This window comes from Sylvia atricapilla, chromosome Z (assembly GCF_009819655.1).
Source record: "Sylvia atricapilla isolate bSylAtr1 chromosome Z, bSylAtr1.pri, whole genome shotgun sequence".
In the NCBI taxonomy this organism is placed as follows: domain Eukaryota; kingdom Metazoa; phylum Chordata; class Aves; order Passeriformes; family Sylviidae; genus Sylvia; species Sylvia atricapilla.
In genome coordinates this window covers 84,061,089-84,081,112 of record NC_089174.1, presented here as the reverse complement: position 1 = coordinate 84,081,112, position 20,024 = coordinate 84,061,089, and the positions used below count along the sequence as shown (strand labels likewise).

Sequence of the window (20,024 nt, the reverse complement as noted above, 5' to 3'; positions counted from 1 at the left end):
ATGTGTGCAGTGAAGCTCTTTGCTGCTGATGTGAAGTTCCTGTGGGATGTCATTCAACTTCCTGGGAAATAAAAAGGGTTCAGTAGAACACATTTTTATACATGGGCCAAGTTCTTGGTCTCAAAAAGAAATTGGATTGGGCAGTACTTGAGCAGTATTTTACAATGATTCACCTGTCTTGTCTGTGATCTATTTTGCACGTTTGTTAATTGCAAAGAAATTAGGAGATGGTGCACACAGCTGTCTGTTCTCCTCTTCCTTCTGCAGATTATTATCTGAATATTCTTTCCAGTACTGTTTTCTGATGGAAGTATATGAAGTGGATGAGCAACATGTATTAGGAGCCATCTAGATCTAGTGTTTTTATGCCTTCACTTTTATATACTCTTGTGTACCCTTTTGTGTACTCTTGTGTACCCTGATTTTCTGAACTCTTCCCTATGAAAGCCAAACTTACATGCATTTGAATTTTGAATCTGTTCTTCCATTGCTTTTTACACATTGGCCTTTTTCTGTCTTTTTCCTTTTTTTTTTTTTTTTTTTTTTTTTTTTTTCAGAAGTGGATACATAAGAGAGTGAAAACTGAAAACTGTTGAATAGGCAGAGACAGATCCAAGTTGGTGGAGATATTTTTAACAAGTTGGAGTGCTTACCCTTTCTAGGTGGAGCAGTCATCTGGTTAGCTGGGCTTGCTGGAGTCTCCAGACTAGCCAGAAGTTATACTTTTTATGAAGTGATTTTGCATGAGAAGGAGAGATGGGTCACTGTGTTTAGATGTACAGACTGCTTAGGGCACAAAGGACACATGTCTCTGTGAAGCCCATCTTTGTTATTTGTGCTTTTCAGAAAAGTGTTTTAGTTGTGCGTAGCCTAATTGGAGAAGAGTAGTTTCCTTTTCTTCAGCCTTAGAAATGGTAATGAAAAATTGTGTAAGATATGGAATAATTTTTAAAATCATTGTTTTCTTAAGCATTTCTTTAAAAAAATATTTCAAAATTTCAGTAAAAACATTCTGAGATTGTAAAGTTGTTTTTTTTTCTCTGAGAAAAACAAGCATTTTAAATGCTAATTTGTAATAATATTTCTATGCTGTATCTGCTGTTCCTACTTGATACCCTAGAAGCAGCAGAAGTTTTCCTCCTTGTCTATGTTCAGTGAGTCAATACCAATACAATTTTCACTTTCTGAGTTTTGTTCTTGAGTATTTGTTATTGGTCACGTACTAAAAGAACTGAGAGTCAGTTGGATCTGTGGTTCAGAAATTTGTCATCTGAAGGAGTGAGTTTTCTGGCAGGCAGTCTGCTTAATGTTGGTAAATCTTGAGTGAGATAGGTTATCTACTGAAAGATTAGACACTATTTCTTAAAATCATCAAATTGTTGAATTGTTTGGGTTAGAAGGGATCTTAAAGATCATTGAGTTCCAGCCCTTGCTGTCGTGGTCAGGGACATCTTTCACCAGACCAGATTGCCCAATGCCCTATGCAGCCTGGCCTTCAATAAAGGCCATGCTTCATTGATAAAGCATGTAGAAATTTTTAGTTTTTAAAGAAGACAAAATCAGAAGATTGAGCTATCTGCATAGTTGTTTGGGTTTTTTTTCTTTATATGTGGGGAAGATTTTGTAGGTGAATGGTAATGTTCATATGCATTTAAAATCTAAACTTTTTATATCTAAGAAATCACTCTACTTTTCTAAGAAAGAAATAGGTATAGGAATGTGCTGTTTTTTCTCCAGGAGTTTTTCTAATGTTTTTCTGCACCAATTGCCTGTAAGCATCATAGAAAGAATCTTTTAGATTAGATGAAAGTAACAGTGCATATGTTTCCATTTAACTTTTAAATGTTTAGCAGATCCCAGGCAAAGACACATGTCTAAATGAGTGAAAACTAATTTACTAAGAAAATCATAGTCTGTTACCTGTACAACAGAGTGTTCTGCAAAGTGAGTTAATAGGACAAATGTACTAACTGGTCATCTTTCAGTCCTTAGTGTTTTTAACTGATGTATGTTAATACTCTGTGGTGGATTGCAGAACTCCAGTTTTGTGGAGATAGTTCAAGGAAGTATGCTGTAAATTGGATTAAAGAAAAGGGATGTGGATTTTGCTCAAAATTCTTTTAAATTCTCAAATTCTGTTTAAAGAGGATAAATAAGGCACTGAGTTATAAAATCTGGAAAACTTTGACAGAAGATATGAATGATTAGGCAAAATATATTGTTCATCATGGTAATTAAATTTTAAAAAATCATTGTCTACGCTTGGTGCATGTGTGCTTGCCATTGTGCAGTGTGCAAGATTTCCAAGCCTTGGAAAGTTTAACTTTTTCTTATCATTTAAGACATGACCTTATATGGAAGGAGGATAAAGTTAACTGACCTTTTTTTATGGTGAATAACTTTGCAGTAGCTGATATTCAAAATGAAGTTTATTTGTTGCATGTTGCAGTTTACTCTCCTTCTCCAAACAGATTTCCAGCTAACTAACTGGATAGTTATTTTAGAAGTTCAGTAGGTTTTAACACATGCTCCTCTTTTTCAGGTGAATATCCCGGTTTCATTTTCATATTTTTACAAGACAATTCTTTTTGCTTGTAAACTGTTGCTGTACGGGAGTAATAAAAATCTCTGTCTCAGGTTATAGTCATGGTATAACTTGAGAGAGGGATGAGTCTTCATCTGCCTTTTTTTTCTCTTTTGTCCTGTGTAAAGGTATTACACAGCAGGAAAGAAATTGCTTGAAGCTTTTCAAGAAAAGACAACTACAGTATTTACTCAAATCTAGGATGCTTCTAAATCTAAGAACTTAATAAATATTGGTTTAGGGTGAAAAATTAAAATACTGTGTATCTTTAATAATAGATGGGTGAGGAAGATTGATATGGAAGGACTTGCAGGGAGTCACTGCTGTAATGGGTGATTCCATGGCAATTGCCTCTGCAGAATCGCTTTAAGGAGGGAATTTGTGCCAGTCCTTTGATTTTGCCCCTCGAAAAGACAAGTGAAATTGTGTGTTTGAGTGAAGGAAAATTTAAGAACACTTTGTGTAGTTTCCAAACTCAATGATCACTATGTGAAGAACTTAAAGAAAAAACAGTCTATCCCCAACAGGAAGACTAAACAAGGCCTCATTTTGTTTAATATGATTGCTCAGTAAAAATTGTTTGTTTATTGTAAAGTTTTCATTACAAATACATTTTATTTTGTTGCTGTGTAATGCTCTCCTGCTTAGACAGTGCTGGATAGATCATTGTTTTGATGCTTTGTTCTGTTACTAAAGAATGTTATTGGCAGTTGGGAACAGCAAATAGAGAGGAAGGAATTGTCTTTTTCAAGCTTGAGTTCCTGGGTTTTACTTGTTCTGCTCCCTGCAGTGTTTTGTCATGGGGTTCTTAGATTATTTTTAAAAATACACCAATGTGATTTTTTTTGTATAGCTTTTGAGAGATCATTCAAGCGGAGTAATTTTTAGCTCACATAAGAAGTCTTCTGTTCTGTACCTTTAGAATGCATACTCTGTCTTCATACCTTCAAAATTTTGATTATGCTTTTGATGGCTTTCTTTTACAGGGCTACTATAGAGGAGACATATTCAAGGTCGATGACAAAACTAGCCAAATCGGCAAGCAATTACACACAGCTTGGGTAAGTAAGAGAGAGTACATAAGAGAGAAATAAATTACTATATACATGGTAGGAATCAAGTTTGATTCTGAATATTTTATTGATGATGTTAAAGGTTAGTACAACTTTGCCACCTGTAAAAATGATTATTAGGCCTTTAGTAATGGTACAAAAATTTGTGCAGCTGTGACAAAGAGAAAGACAATGCAGTTCTTTGAAACTGAATAAAAAGACCAAAGCCCAAACGTGGATAAATTGTCTTTTCCTCTGTGTTTAAAGCTGAGCTCTTTTCAGGCACAGTGACTTCTACTACATCTTCTCAAGCCTGGAAATTATTTTAAAGAGAGAACATACGACCTGCAAATGTGGCAGTGAATTTTTAAATTTTTATTATTTCTGGTTTTTGGAGTGTTATCTCTTCTTAGAGGTGTTCAGAATGAGACTTTTCCATCGATTTATTCCATAGTCAAATGGAAGTTTTATACACAGGGTATGTTTTTAAAAAGTAGAATGATTAATGGATTCTTTTTCACTAGAAATATTAGGCCAATAAAAACTCAGACTTTTGAGAAAAACTAGATTTATTTTTTTTATTTATAGTAATGTAATCTAGAAATAGGGAGAGCTTTCATCAGTGGATTATTTGATAATAGTTGTTCCTGCTCTTTAAACTAACAAGCAGATACAGAACCTTTGAACATAAGAGCTTTAAAGCCTATGGTTATGATTTTCAGCAGCATTACTCAGAGTAGTAAGGCAGAAGTATATCTTTGGAATAGCTGTGGAAAGTCCATTCAGCACAGAAATCTGAATCTGAGAGATGATCCCACCTCTTTGTTCCTCTTGGTTAATCAGTAAATCCCTTTTAGTGGCAGACCATCTTTGCAATATTTTTTCCTCCATCTTGTGGCTGCAATGATGCAAGACAGTTAGAAATGTAACTAACCAAGAAACTCCTGATTTGTTCACACTGTTCAAGTATATACATAGTAGTATTTACTACATGTTAAATTATTTTAAGGTGTTCTTGCACCATCTTGGCATTTGGCATTATTGTGTGATCATCATAATATTAAGTAAAATTTACTGTGCTTTACTAATTAGAGTCAATACAAGTAAAACATAAACCATGGAAAATTTAGTATATAGCATGCCAAGTACATTTGGAACATATTTAATAAGAATTTATGGCAGTTGTTGGGTGTTTTGTTTGTTTCACTTTTGGAGGGAGAAGTGAATTTACAGATTATTCTTTAGCACTACTAAAAAAAGTTGCCAACTGAAGATAAAAAAACAGATTAACATTGTTTTCCTCAATCCAGGACATTTGCACCAGTTTGGGATGTTTTCAAAACGTCAACAGAAAAACTAGCAGGTTGTCACTTGGATCTTGTGCGAAGATTACAAGAGCTAATAAAAGAAGTTCACAAGTATGGAGATGAACAGATCAAAGCTTATAAAAAGGTTATTAATTATTTTTCTTATGTATGTCCAATGACTTGTTAACACTAAAATTAAGATGGTTTGATTTTGACAATCATGTGATATTTGGCAGACTAAAGAAGATGTTTCAGGAACTTTGGAAGCAGTGCAAAATATTCAGAGTATCACTCAGGCCTTACAGAAATCAAAAGAAAACTACAATGCAAAGTGTGTGGAACAAGAACGCTTGAAAAAGGAAGGAGCAACACAGAGAGAAATTGAAAAGGTAGCTCTGTCACATCTTACTATAATTGTGTTACTAATTGTCTTACATGTTCACCTTGTATTATTATGTGGAATACAAAGAAAGGGTTAAACATAGTTAGAAGTTGTAACTATTCCATGATATGCATGATATCCTGAATACCTAGATATGTTTTATTGACACTTACTTCCTTGTATGTTCTTACTGTAGTTCTAATTTTTCACTTTGTAAATGCCTGCATCAAATGATAGTTCTGTATAGTGGCTTTAACAGAAGCTATGCCCAATTGTTTTAGCATCCCTTGTGTTTTTGAAGATATTTCCTCACATGAATACTCAGTGCCCTTATTACTGAACTCAGGAGTAATTGTAATATCCCTCCAGTGAGATAAAGTAGCTGAGTACATGAGTATTTAAAGTATGTTCAGTAAAGAAAAAGATGTTTATCAACACTTCCACTGCTGTTTTAAAAGGTTCCAATCTCGTGGACCAGAGACTCAAGGGATGAGTCTCTTGAGATGCATTTAGTACTGGCCTTGGATTATGGTGGAGAGGCTGATCCATTCACAGAATCATTCAATGTCTGGGGTTGGCAGGGACCTCGAGAAGTTGTCCTGTCTATTCCTCATGCTCAGACAAGGCCATCTCAAGCTAGTTAGTCAAGACTTTGTCTAGACAACTTTTTAGTATCTTCAAGGATTTAAATTCCACAGTCCCTCTGGGCAAACTGTGCCACAGTTCAATCACCTTCCCAGGAAAAAGATTTTTCCTGATGTTCAGAGGGATGAAATCTTTTTGTGTTTTTTGTTAGTGTCCATTGTCTCTGGTTCTATCACTGTGCACCACTGAAAAGAGCCTGACTTTGTCTTCTGTGTACCTTCCCTTTAGGTATTTATATCTGTTGGTAAGATTGTCCCTAAGGCTTCCCTGCCCCAGGCTGAACCATTCCAGTAGTCTCAGTTTTTTCTTATGTGAGAGATGTTTCAGTCCCTTAATCATACTCATGCTCCTTTACTGCACTCTCTCCCAGAATGTCCATGTCTCACTTGTAATGGAAAATCTAGAACTAGACACTACTCCAGGTGGGCTTCACCTGGAGTGCTGAGTAGAGGGGAAGGATTCCCTTCCTTGACTGACTTCCTTGATTTCTTTCACTTCTGTGTGAAAAAAAAGTAACTTTTTCCTGTTTTCAGAAATCTAACTAGTAAAGAGGTCACCTTTCCTCGTCTCTAATTATAACTTCTCTTATTAAATCCTAATTCCTCTAGCTATTTCCATTTCAGTTTACTGGCCTGTGTAGAATTTTGTACTTGTTAGAATGATCTTTTGCTTTTTAGTCCTGCTGTCTTGATGGAGAAAATACCGTTGGTTATTGTCTTTTCACTGATGACAAAAGTGATTCTGTTGACTATGTTTCAACTGTTTTATCTTGGTATAAATCTAGACTTTTTCCTCCCAGCTTCTGTCTCAAATGACAGTTCATGCTGCATTCTAGACATGAATCAGATGTGTGTTGGCAGATGTTTTCCTTACAGTATATTCATAGTATAGATTTTCTGAATTCTTGTAAGTAGAGTTTCAGTAGGAAAGGTTGACTTGAGGGAAGGCTTTTTAAGGCGTAGCATTTTCCTTGTTCATTTGGAAACAAAAAATGGTCAGCATGACAGATGTCTATACGAGAAGGGAGTAAGAGGAAGCACTATAGGAGAAGGGTAATTTTTTTACTGTTTTATGGATCTTCCTTAGATATAATTATATCATAATTGAATGCTCTGCAAGTATTTAAAATGTTTCCAGTGGAGCAGGTAACTGACACTGTCACATCTCTTCAGTCACGCCTCTATTCAAATTTACACTTGCGGTTTCATAAACAGAGTGCCCAAAGATTGTATTAATTTGTTTTTCCTTTGGTAGAAAATAGATGTATTACTTTCAGTGCAACATGAAAACTATTTACTGGCAAAATCACAGATTAATTGCTTTCTCAGAAAACAAGGGATCTGCACCAGTATACTGAGAGTTTATCACAAAGCCAAATTTTTAGAGAGATATTTTGTTGAAGAATCTAAAGAGCTGTCTGAGACCTTGCAAGTCTCATTGCAGCTGGAAGTTAATACTAACTTGCATAATAATTTCCTGTTGTTCTCTGACATGTAAACTTCTCTATTTATAGTGACTTAACAAAAAATAGTTGACTGATCCTTGTTCTTTCACATAATGTAAATCTGCTCACACACTGTAAATCTGGTAAATGCAGTTCTAGTAATTGCTGAACCTGAGAATAGTCACATCCGATTTTCAGAAGAGATTACTAGTTAATCATACTGTACCCCATGTGTTTTATAATTTTTTTCTGGCCTACTGAATACTTAGTTTTTTAATTGCTCTTCAACGTGTAATACTGGTATTCTGATCATCGTGGAACATGTTTTTGTTTTGTCAAACTCCCTTGCACATAGGGTTCAATTAAAAATGTTTTTACCAAAAAAACCCCATTTTTACATCATTTAGCTTGACATTTCCTTTCTTTTCAGTGATTAAATTTGGAATCAACTTCAAAGCAATCTCAATTTTAAAAGTAAGATTTCATGGAGCATGTTGTATTTTCAGCATAGGAAATGACAGGAAACATGATAGGACTGTGTGCTTCTCAGTGATTCTCCTCTGGAAATGTGTAAGAGTAAAAATCATGAAGTAGAATTCAGGATAATAAACTGATAGGTTTGATAACTTTTCTGAATGATCCATATTCTTGTTACATTAAGTATTTTCATGTTCTATTATGCTGAATTTAGACGACTTTGTGACTAAGATCTGCTTAGGCTTTCTTCATAACTAGATAAACAACTAGTTTTGGTTCCTATTCCTTTGAAGTTCTAATAGGTATACTGTTACTCATGATTATCTGTTATTTTTCTCTTGGACATTGTGGAATCTCTCTCTCTCTCTCGTCAGGGGGCATCTTTCTATTAATTAATTTGAAATTATAGATAGCAATCAGCTTTACAAATCATTGTAAGTAAAAATTAAATTCTGTTAGATGAAATTTATTTGAAAGGAGGAAGAGGGCTACTCAGAACTAGAACAAATGGAAAATATACAGTTCTCTTTACTGATGTTATTAACAGTTCAGGAATACTTTTGAGTTACACCTGATGGGAAACTTCAGAGAGATAGCCTGTTGAGTAAACAAACTAGGAGAGAAAGTGGTGTTCAAGATGATTTTCATTGGCATTTAACTTGGAAGTAGATTATCAAAGGTTTGAAAGACTTCTTCTTGTGCATCATGCTGTAAACTTCAAAGATCACGTTTTCACTGCTGCAATCATTCACTTAATTCTGTTTTGTTCTCCATGTAATACTGAGATTTTCCTGTGTTTTGTTTTGTGTTTTACTTTTCTCCCGGAAAGATGATGCTGGTTTATTAGCAACAAATAATGGAAAGTACAAATCTCTAAGGACTATTAGTAGTAGCACTGACCTGCTTGAATCTGACCTTCACAATATTCTGCACTAGCTTCACTTTCAAATATCTGATAATCCATTGATGTAACTCCCATATTTTTTGAGTTTCTTTCTTAATTTCTAAGAGAACTTCATCATCATGGGATTTTTACCATTGATTCTTTTGGAATTGCACTTATAACTTATAACTTTGCTTCTGTATTCTAACCCTTCTTTTTTCCCATTTTGCTGTTGCAAATATAAATTTGTTCACATTCGACCAGAGCTAATGAGTTATCTTTAGCAATAAAAATTTGATTTCAAATTAAATTTTACTATAGATATTTTTTATAAAATTTTCATTTCTTATAAGGGGAAGGGATTTAATTGAGTTGATTTGTTGCAGTTTTATGTGATTTATGTGTAGTAAAATCTCAGATTGCTCTTATCTGAGATATTTGGTGTTGAAATTTTGTTATGACACTTCTCTGTTTTTGTATGCCCCTCGATAATTTTTAGAGATCATCCTAGGCTTTCTTTTAATAGTAACTTAAAAATCCTGCATGTGTGACATTTTGACACATTTTTATATTGATCTGTAGGCAGCAGTTAAAACTAAAAAAGCAACTGATACCTATAAACTGTACGTGGAGAAGTATGCTGCATTTAAATCTGATTTTGAACTGAAAATGACAGAAACAGCACAGGTAAGTGTTGCATTAAATGAGTTAACTTGGTTAATGTATTCTATTTAATTTCTGGAGCCATCTGAAAATAAAGATTTCAAAAAACTAGTCTTTTTGGAAATTTATTTGTTTAAAAGGCAAACACTGGCCATGTGTGATGTGTAGCACTGTCCTTGAATGACACGGTAGTGCACTGGCACTCTAAAGGATGTTTTGAACAAATTTTTGAAAGAAAGCAAAATGTGTATTTTAGGTGTATTGTGTATGCACTGTGTTTATGTGGGAAATCCTCTGAATTTCTGGGCACCCTGAACTCATTCATAGGAATTTTAATATTGGGATCCATTGTGGCTTTTCATTATTATTCCAGCAAAATACTTACAGTTGGTTAGAATGTCTACCCAGGATTTACCTGAGGTTATGAAAAGCTGTTACAGCTGGTTTAAGTTTCTGGGAATTTTTAAGAGACTGTATTCTGGAAGATTTCAGGTTTTCTACATCAATGCACATGCCATTTCTTGCTACATTTCAAACCACATTTGGCTAAATGTCCTTAGTTTCTTAATCGTCACAATACTTTCATTTAAAATTTAAATTTTCACTTAATGTTATAATGGACACTTGTAAACTTTCCACATCTGTCTGTATTGGAAATGAAAATTGTCATTCTGCCAGCTAAAGTTGTGTGCGTGGAATTCATTTGAAGTACAATGGTGTAGCTACACACAGAATTTGGTTGCACAATTGCTACTTTAAAGATGATTTGATAGGAAAAATAGCATCCATGAATATATGGAAGCCTACTTCTGTGTGAAGCACACTCTGTGTTATCTTAATTCAGCATATATTTCATCTGAAAATATGCTGATTGGTTCTGAAAAGTAAACAGTGAGGGGTGTATTTTCATTTTTTTCAGTGCAAAATCAGTTGGTTTAGCTCAAATCTGTCTTACAATGTCCAGTAAAAGAAATGAAACCATAGGGTAGGCTACAGAGGATGACTGTATCTTCTGTAATTAAGAGGAAGGTTTCTGAAGAAAAAGGAAATAATTTTAATCTCCCTGTGATGTGATGAATGTAGAGGTACATAAGTATGGCAGAAGATTGAGTGTCTAAGAAGCTGGAGATACATGTCTTGTATGTATGGAGTCATGTTTGTGAATGGGGAGTAGCAGGAGATGGGGATCTTCACAGAACCCTGTTCAAATTGGAGAGAGCATTAAATGGTCCACCAAAGTTTGGACACACTTGAAAGGGCAATTATAGAAATAGGCAGAGAACTAGGAAAATACAGAAGTAAAGGATTTCAAGACTTGTTATGGTTGGTTGACTGTTGAGGATGATGAGAACATTTTTAGTTCTAATTTTTTGCCTGGAAGGCACCACTGAAAACTTTGAAAGTGATTTTAAAAAGGGTGTCAGCTGACAGCCAGGGTAAAAAGGAACAAAGTGTAAAAATTACGTATGATGAGTTTAAAGATCAAACAAATAATATTTAAAGAAGCAAAGAACGTAGATTTAACTAGCAAAAAAGTGTTTTTACCAGAGTGTTCTAAAAAATAAGTGCAAAACAGATCTAGAAATAAGATCTTGGTTTAAATGAAAAAACAAAACCAGAGAAAAGAGAAAATCTGAATACCTTCTAAACATATTTTCTTTTGGTAGAAGTAGATCAGATTCTTTTTGGAGGGTTAGATGAAAGTTTAAAAATTAAGTTAAAAAAAGTTCAGTAATGATTCTGAAAGGATAATTTGCTTTCTAAAGTGCATTATTTCATAACTCTGTGAATTCTGCACTTTACTTTCTTAAATGTAATTATTATGTTTCAGATGTGAAGGAAAAAAGTTGCTTATTTGTTCTTTTTTTCATTTTAGTGTATTTAATTACTGACATTTAAGATTCTTTTTCAGGAAATATTTTCATTATGATTAATTGCTCATATTTGTTTGCAGAAATTTCAAGACATTGAAGAAATGCACCTTCTTCGTATGAAAGAGATTATACAGTCATTGTCAAATACTGTAAAAGAAATTCATTTACAAATAGGAGAGGTATTTTATACTGTATTTGATCATGCTTTATGTTTTTCTTTAGCTATTAAATGGAATATTTCTTTGTGAAATTCAGCATAAGCTGAAATTCCTGTGGCTTCCTGTTACATTTTCAAGTTGAATGTCACAAAATTTACAGAATAAGACTAGATAAATTTTGTCTTCACCGAAAGCAAAATATTGGGACAATTTGAGGAATTTGAAAGTTGTAGAATTTTTAGTGTATTTCTAAATGCTGCTTCTTGGATATCAATTTAGCACTCATTTCACACAGAATTAGGATACTACTTTTTAAATTAGAACTAGAAATAATATCGCTCTGAGAAATTGCCAAATATTTTATACTGTTGGATTTTATGAGCAAAAGATATTTAGTTACAGAAGCTTTTATAGTATCTTTTGTTTAGATGGAAGTTGGTTTCATTAATAATCTTTGTAAGTAGTCCTTAATTTTTTTTATTTTTGAAGTCTCACTTTATTGGCTTACACATTAGTATTAAGGTTTTCTTCTAATACGTGATCGTCACAAGGGTTGTGCTTTTTATTTCTAAAGTATATACACATCCTGCCTTGTTGGAAAAACCTATTAACAACATGTTGTTAGACCAAAACTATTACAACAGGAATGCGTTTTACTCGAGCAGGTGGGAGTTGTGATAATACCGTACTAACAGTTCACACCCTAAACTGGTGCTGGCTGAAAAAACTGCTTGTCTTCCTTACATTATAGTGAGATGTGTTGCTGACAAATTCAGATAATGATATATACACAAAATGTTTAATGCGGAAGAAATAGAAGTAAAACCTAGACTGTCATTTCAGTCTTTGTCTGAAACCCACACTTGATAATACTACAGCAAACAGAAGGGTTTCCTAGACCCTTCTGTCTAATCAAATATCTGTTGATTTCTCTAAGTCCTGTAATATATTTTGGAGGGAAGGTTTTTGGACCTTAGCAATAGCAAAACCTACTTTTTAAAGTTAATCACTTTTTCTTTTTTCAAAGGTTCATGAAGAGTTTATTAATAACATGACAAATACTACAGTTGAGAGTTTAATACAGAAATTTGCTGAGTCAAAAGGAACTGGCAAGGAAAGACCTGGTAAGAGATTAACACAACAGGAAATGTTAACTTTAGAACTGGAAATTTCCATTCCTAATGAAAGGTCAAACCCCTATTTGTTAATGGGCTGTATTTTTAACATGTTCAAGTTAAAATGTTTAATATGTTCAAGTTCTTAGTATTTGTTAACTTTGATATTAAATGATTCATAGAAATTACTAACGCAGAATTCATTATGTGTGTGTCGTATGTGTGTTCGTAATGCTTGGTAGTTTGTAGGTCTATATTGCTACACTATGCTGTTTCCTGGAACATCAGGGAAATTGGTCAAGAAGCTGTAGTTCCTTGTACAAACTATGGGTTGTCTGCTATGTATTTCTTGTACAAACTGTGATTCTGCATAAGTTGTATTTCAGAACTTTATTTAATAGAAACATATTCAGAGCAGATGTCTATGAAGCTGCTTATTGAAGTGTTGGAACAGTTGCATTGCATCAGCTTGTTCAGCTTACCAAATTGTTGTGTTAATAGATATGCAATATCTATTTTTTTATAAAATGTATTTTAATATACAATAATTGTATTACTTCTTTAGTAAGAAGCAAATTGAATAGTACTTTCTGAAGGTACTGCTGGTTGGGTGTGGTTAGACTTTCCTGGACTGGCAAAAAAAGGCATTCTCACAGTACTGCCTATATAGTGTCACTTTAATATTGGCATGAATACACAGCCACTAGGTGTGTAAATACAGGAATTAGTAGGACTGTTTCTTTCAGCACTGGGAGTCCTCACTAGCATCTCTGTCTTCTAGCAGAGGCAAACAAAGATAGTTTTTTTTCCAGGGCAAAAATGTAAACCAGAGTAGATAGTGAAAATTTATGATAAATTGTTAAATATTATTAGGTATCTTGCAACGTGTCTGTGAGGTGTTTTTAACATAACATTATTTCATATTCTTTCTGTGATCCTCTAATGCTGATACCCAAGTGGGCTGAGGTAAGATGACATATGGAATGATTTTTTAAAGTTTCCTGTGTATTTATCAGTTTTTCAGCAAAAAAGAAAATGTGTGAACTTCAGGATATTAAGTTTAGTTGGTCTGAAACAGGACAAAGACATGTGACAATTTGGTGTTCAAAACCTCTTTGATTAGATGTTGCCAGTTGTGTTGCCAAGATATCATGGCTAGGGATCTCCATCTTGCAGTTAAGGTTCTGACAGCCTGGATTACAAAGATCCTTGCTAATTTGTCCTAGAACATTGTGCACTTCAAGTCATCCATGCTATTAATGTGAATTTTGCCAGACAACACTGACATTTTAAGAAAAGTAATACTTCATTTCTTAATTTAATGGAGAAATAGCACACATTTTATATTTGCTGCTTTACAGTTCTTCAAATCCCATCCATGCTCTCTGGGACCAAATAAAAACTTCTTCAAATGTATTCTAAAGAAGTTAAGCAAAGTATTTTAAGGAACAGTAGCACATTTAGTGTGTAAATGTATGGACCTTGAACTTTCTTTTACAGTATTAAATTATTTTGTTGATATCAACTTTGTCAAGCAGTCATGGTGCAGGGAGAAAGCATAGTCAAATTCAGCAGCAAAGAATACAAATTTACAAGGAATTTTGGAAGTGCTAAAGACTAGCAACGCAGATCACTAATGACATTAATTATGCTTACTGCTTATAATATTTTTTTTTATTAAATTAGAATCATAAGACTGACAATTAAAAAGATTTAGAAGGCAGACTGAGGCATCTGCCTTCTATGAATGAAAAGGAGACATCCACTTCTGTTAAAGACTGCTTTTTCTTAATTAAACCTCCACTTTTTTGCATATGAGAACTTTTCATGATTAAAAGATATTTTAATTCATAATTCAATTTTGGAAATCTGTGGGATGTATTTATTAATTAGGCTGAAGAAGGAGATGGCTTCTCAGAAAAATCTAAATATGCAATGTAAAAAATGATACTGACTTGGTTTACAAAACGAATGCAGAAAAACTGTCTTCTATATGTCACTGTTCTGACCTAAATCTGTTTAAAGGCAATACTTTAAAATTCCCCAGGAATATGTAGTCCTTCTTTCTTCCATATTATTTGTGGGTTACTATGATACATGAGATGGTGGTTACTTTCAGATAAAATAAACTAAAAAAGCAGTGCATAATGAAGTATTTTAGTTTATTTCTTTATATTCTAGCTATTTATAGTTCTTCACAGCAGATATCACTTGCTTTTATTTATATCTGTAAAAATAAAAATTAATCTGAAATGAAGCACTGATGAGGGCTGTTTTATTATGGAGAATTAGAAACCATTTGCAGTAAAGATTATTGCATATCTGAAATGTATCTTGACAGTGATGTCTGTTTTACCAGATTATGTGGGCTCCCTCTGGTGGCTAATTCATGTCACCTGGAGTCATAATGTACAGAGGCATCTAGAATTCAAGTTTTTCTTGTACAAATAACAGGTTTTCTTTCAAACAGTAATGCTTTGTAAGAGTTTTTAAATTCACTCCAGAACTTCCTTACAATGGCTCTTTTTGCATGACTACGTAAATAACTTATCTAGTCAGCTTTATAACCTGCTTCTCACTGAATTTGTTTTAATTTTTCTTTATTAAATAAGTTTAGAATTTAGAGGTTTTGATAACACAATATTTGAAGAAGTAAAATTTTTGTTTTCTGAATTCCATTCAGTGTTAAAAAAAAGAAAAAAGGACTAAATATCCAGTTGCAAATCTTTAATTTTAATTGAAAAGAAAGTTACTTAGTGTAAAACACTGAAAAACAAAGCTGGCAGGATCAGTAAGGCTTCAGATCAGAATTTGATGTGTTCCCTGAACTGCCTCTGACACCCGGAAGAACCAGGATGAGGTCAAGGAGTGGGTCCATGTGATCCTCATGAGGTTCAGCAAGACCAAGTGCTGGTGCTGGGTCAGGGCAGCACAGGCTGGGGATGAACAGATCAGAGCAGCCCTGCCCAGAAGGACCTGGGGGTACTGGGGGATGGACATGCCCCAGCCATGGCACTGACAGCCCAGAGAGCCAAAGGTGTCCTGGGCTGCATCCAGAGCAGTGTGGGCAGCAGGGCCAGGGAGGGGATTGTGCCCCTCTGCTCTGCTCTGCTGAGAGCCCACCTGCAGGGCTGCATCAGCTCTGGGGCCCAGCACAGGAAGGACATGGAGCTGTTGGTGTGGTCCAGAGGAGAGACACCAAGTTTATTAAAACAGCTCTCCTGTGAGGATGAGCTGAGAGAGTTGAGGCTGTACAGCCTGGAGCACAGTACACACCAGGAAGAGCTGATTGGGGCCTTCCACTACTTAAAACAGCCTTACAGGAAAGATGGGGACAAGAAAATATGGCCTGTAATGATATTGCAAAGATTAATATTTTTGAACTAAAAGAGAGTAAATTCAGACTAGATGTAAGTAATGTGTTTTTTCTGATAAGGGTGGTGAAACGCTGGAACAGGTTGCCCAAAGAAGTGAAAATTTTCCCATCCATGGAATCATTCATCGTTGTGTTTGACAGGACTCTGAGCAACCCGATGTTGTCAAAGGTGTCTCTGCTCATTGGAGCTGGGTTGGACTAGATGAACTTCAAAGGTCTCTTCCAGTCCAAACCATTCTATGATTCTGTGATGTATTCCTGATATTTAGTTTAATAGTACATGTGATACCATCAGTTGGAAGATGCTTTAGTCATTTGGTCCTGCAATGTTCATCAAAACTTGCCCCACTAATGATTGAGTGGTTTCCTGTTTCTTATAATCTGTTGCTTCATATTCCTTGGAAAATTAGTTTATTGTAGGGCAGAAAATATCTGATTTTCTTCTAGAGTATATTTGAATCAATAATGGAAATGATACCAGAGTAATCTTATTCCAGATTAATGAGATATCAATGAGCTCTAGCTCTTGATACTTAATCTTCTATTAATCTATTAAGAAAATGATTTGTTCTAGTGTGCAATGTTGGTGCACAAGACACAGAAGCTGCTAAGAAGTTTAAACACATGTTCTTTTTCGATTTTATATCTGAAATTGTCAGGTTAATATCAAGTGTCTTTTAAGAGGTTCGTGAATGCCTATATATCTGTAGTTGAAAATGAGTAATTTTTAATTTTAGTTACTGAATTACCATGTCCTTTTCTCATATAGGGGAGGCTAAATGTGAGTGTTTGTTCCTGTGTTAGTTTTTGCCCACTACATGGTTTATCCAGAGGGCTCCATCCATCTTGGCCTTGAACAATTTCAGAGATGAGGCATCCACAACCTCTCTGGGCAACTCATTCCAGCATCCTCACTGTAAAGAATTTTAGCACCTCACAGTAATGAATTTCATTCTAGTATCTGAACTAAACCTGTCCTCCTGCATGTTAAGGTCTTTCCCTCCTTCCTATCACTACATGCCCTTGTGAAAAGGCCCTCTCCCACTTTTCTGATAGGTCCACTCTAAGTACTGGAATGTGCTCTAAGTTCTCCCTGGAACCTTCTCTTCCTCAGGCTGAGCAGCCCCAACTCTCTCAGCTTTTCTTATACCAGTTTGCAGACCAAGATATCATGCAAAAAAACAGTGTCAAATGCTTTGCAGAAGTCCAGGTAGATGACATCAGTTGCTCTTCCCTTATCCACCCAATTTAGAAGGCATTTGTCTTCATTAATTTGTTGTGGTATCACTTAGTGGTTGTTGGTAGTTTGTTCCTCTATTTTTGTCCTTTAAAAAAAAAAGATGAAATCAAGAATTTTATTGTAATGCAGATAAAAAAATAGGAACCCATAATCTTTGTTTCCTCCCTAGTTGTCCAGTAAAACAAAAATGTGCAGATGACAATTACCACATATTTAGTGTGAGAAGCACTGAGTCATTTTCAGCTGTAGTAATTTTTTAGAAGTATTTGTTTTGTGCTAGTTTGGTCCATGTTTTACAATCTGTAAGTCCAAAAAAATACATCCTATCTCCTTTCATTATCCATTCAATATATTTGAACTTTTTACGGCGCCTAAAAGAGGCTTGCATTTTTAAAAATATTGAAAATTGGTGCCTGCAATTTGTCTGCTCTTTAGATTAAATGATAACTGTACTGAGCATGTTTATTATCAACAGGTGCTGTTGGTCAGCCATCACTGGCTCTTGCACTTGACTTTTGTATCTCTTGTCATTTTAGATATTACAAATATAGTATGAATATTTTTAATGAAATTATGCTTCTACAGATAACAAGATTCAGAAAGGACAGATGTAATATTCCTATTCTGTTTCTCCCCTCCACCAATCCAAAAATTGACAATTTGTTCAGTAATCAGTAGTGCTGATTAAAAATATATTTGGTCTATTGTTTTTTGGAGCTGTTAAAACCTATTTTACTTTATTTGCTCATGCAGAAGAAATAGTCTCAAGGCTCCTGGTAACTCCAGTCATGGAAAAGGGTAAGGTCATGCATGTCAAGTGGAGACATAATTTCAAAATGACCAAAAAATCCTGAATTACTTTCTGGAAATGGTATTAAGTATACTAAGCTGATATATTTTTCAGTGAGTTAGGACTGAATCAGGATCACTACTTTTTCACAAGGTAGCACATACCAGAAAAAAATATCCTGGCATCTTTCGTAATGTTCTGATGATCCTTTTCTGTTCTGAGGGAATACATTTGGGAGCTCTGCCTGTTAGCAGAGATCATGAAGCATTAAAGCTTTGAGTTTGATAAACATCTAAGCCTCAAATTTTACCTAGCCTTTACTTCAACTGGTTTTTGATTCTGTGAACTCAACTGAATTATTGATTATTTGATTAGAATAATGTTTCACATGGCTCTCTGTTGGTAGTGGCATTAGTGCAAAGTTTGATGTGAATTTATCACATGCTTTTAGGCCTTTTGTAATTGCCTATTGTAGCATTTTAGTCCTAAATGTCCATGAAAAGTACTGCTTATGTGTATTTTTTTCCAAAGCAAATGCAAGACTGTCAAAGTGAGCTGTACCACAGCTGAAAGGTAGTGCTGATAATGTTAATGCACAGTTGTGCTCGCTCCATGTCAGTACTCCTATTAAGTTTGTGTGTTATGTTAAACTGCATGTTTGGTATGTAATGAACAAGATTAAACTGTGGGGGAGGAAAAGAGGGTAAAGAATAAATGTATTACTCCTAAAAACTTTTAGAAACAAGTTATTACTTTCCCAGAGTTTGAGAGCCAAAACAAGGGCAACGAAATATTGAAGCTTGCTTTGATTAAAGCTTACTAGCATTTTATGTGGTTAAATAATGGACTCTGCTTTGAAAGAAAGGCTTTAAACAGTGCTGGGTGTGGTGGGTTTTTTTTTCCATGGGTTTGTTTGATAACATAGTAGTTTACAGCACATATAAAAATACTTTTCTAGGACACTAAACAAGTTACAAAGTAGAGGGAAATAAACACTGAAAATGGTTAATACTGACTTTTGAACAGCTCTGCAGGACATCTTTGAGCTTCTTTTCCACAGGGAACAGTAACAAAGCAAGTATTTATTTTATGCTCTTATAAATTATTTTCTTTGTATTTTCTTTAAATACTATGAATACTTTAGTGCTGCTGATGGTTGTGGTTAAATGGACAAATAACTTGGAGTGTCACAATTTCCTGAAGACTGTGCCCACATATAGTTCTACACAGATGGCTGACAAAGGAATGAGCTTGGTTTATCAACGCTGACAGTGTCCAAGGGATTCACCAAAGTATTCTTTGTAGAGGAAGGCAGAGTACTGCTGTATTTTAGAAGTTAATGGAAGAAATTAAGTATGAATATTTCTGAGGATTTTTATGAGAAGCTGGGCTTGAAGCAGATAGAAAAGTCTTTAAGGGTCTTATGCTGTAGAGCTGTTTGCAATGAGGAGCTACAAGCTGAAAAGCTGTAGCAACAAATATATCTTAATTGCTGTCCTAGATGTCTGTTTTATTTTGCCTGCAAAAATTCCTTTCAACTGAATCCAAAGCTTCTGTGGTCCACTAGTCTGATCTGCCAGCATAGATTTTTAATAATTACATATATCTAAATTTTAAACCTATTTTATAATGCAATTTATGGATTTTTAATGGTCTGGAGAGTTATCAAGGAGCAGGTTTTATTGGAAAAGTATTTGAATGCAAGTGAAAGAATCATAGCATTGATAAAAATATTGAAGGCAACATCAGTAAACATAACAGGGCAAAAGCTAGATTGTGAATTATCTGGAACACTCAGTAAGATTATTAATTATCAGGAACAGTACTTTAGTACTGTTGTGTGCACTCAAATTTTCTTCCTACAGGCAAACAAATCAGTTGCAGTGTGACATTTAAAAGAGGTTTTTTGGGACTGCAGAAAGAAAGCAACATCCATTTCAGTAACTTAAATAGGATGAATAAATGAAGTAGGTGCTAGTCATCAGAAAGTGCAGTAGGATGTATGATGGATTCTATTATGACCAGAAAAAAATA

General features: G+C 34.5%; 1 protein-coding gene across 1 annotated transcript in view; it reads left to right on the top strand.

Annotated features, from left to right (window-relative positions):
- FCHO2 (FCH and mu domain containing endocytic adaptor 2) overlaps nt 1-20,024 on the top strand; it is an 81,657-nt gene that overhangs the window by 11,312 nt on the left and 50,321 nt on the right. Inside the window, exons 3-8 of the mRNA XM_066338563.1 lie at nt 3,571-3,645; nt 4,947-5,088; nt 5,180-5,332; nt 9,357-9,461; nt 11,392-11,490; nt 12,497-12,593. Coding sequence (XP_066194660.1) covers nt 3,571-3,645; nt 4,947-5,088; nt 5,180-5,332; nt 9,357-9,461; nt 11,392-11,490; nt 12,497-12,593 — 671 coding nt within the window. The remainder of the gene's footprint in view (nt 1-3,570; nt 3,646-4,946; nt 5,089-5,179; nt 5,333-9,356; nt 9,462-11,391; nt 11,491-12,496; nt 12,594-20,024) is intronic.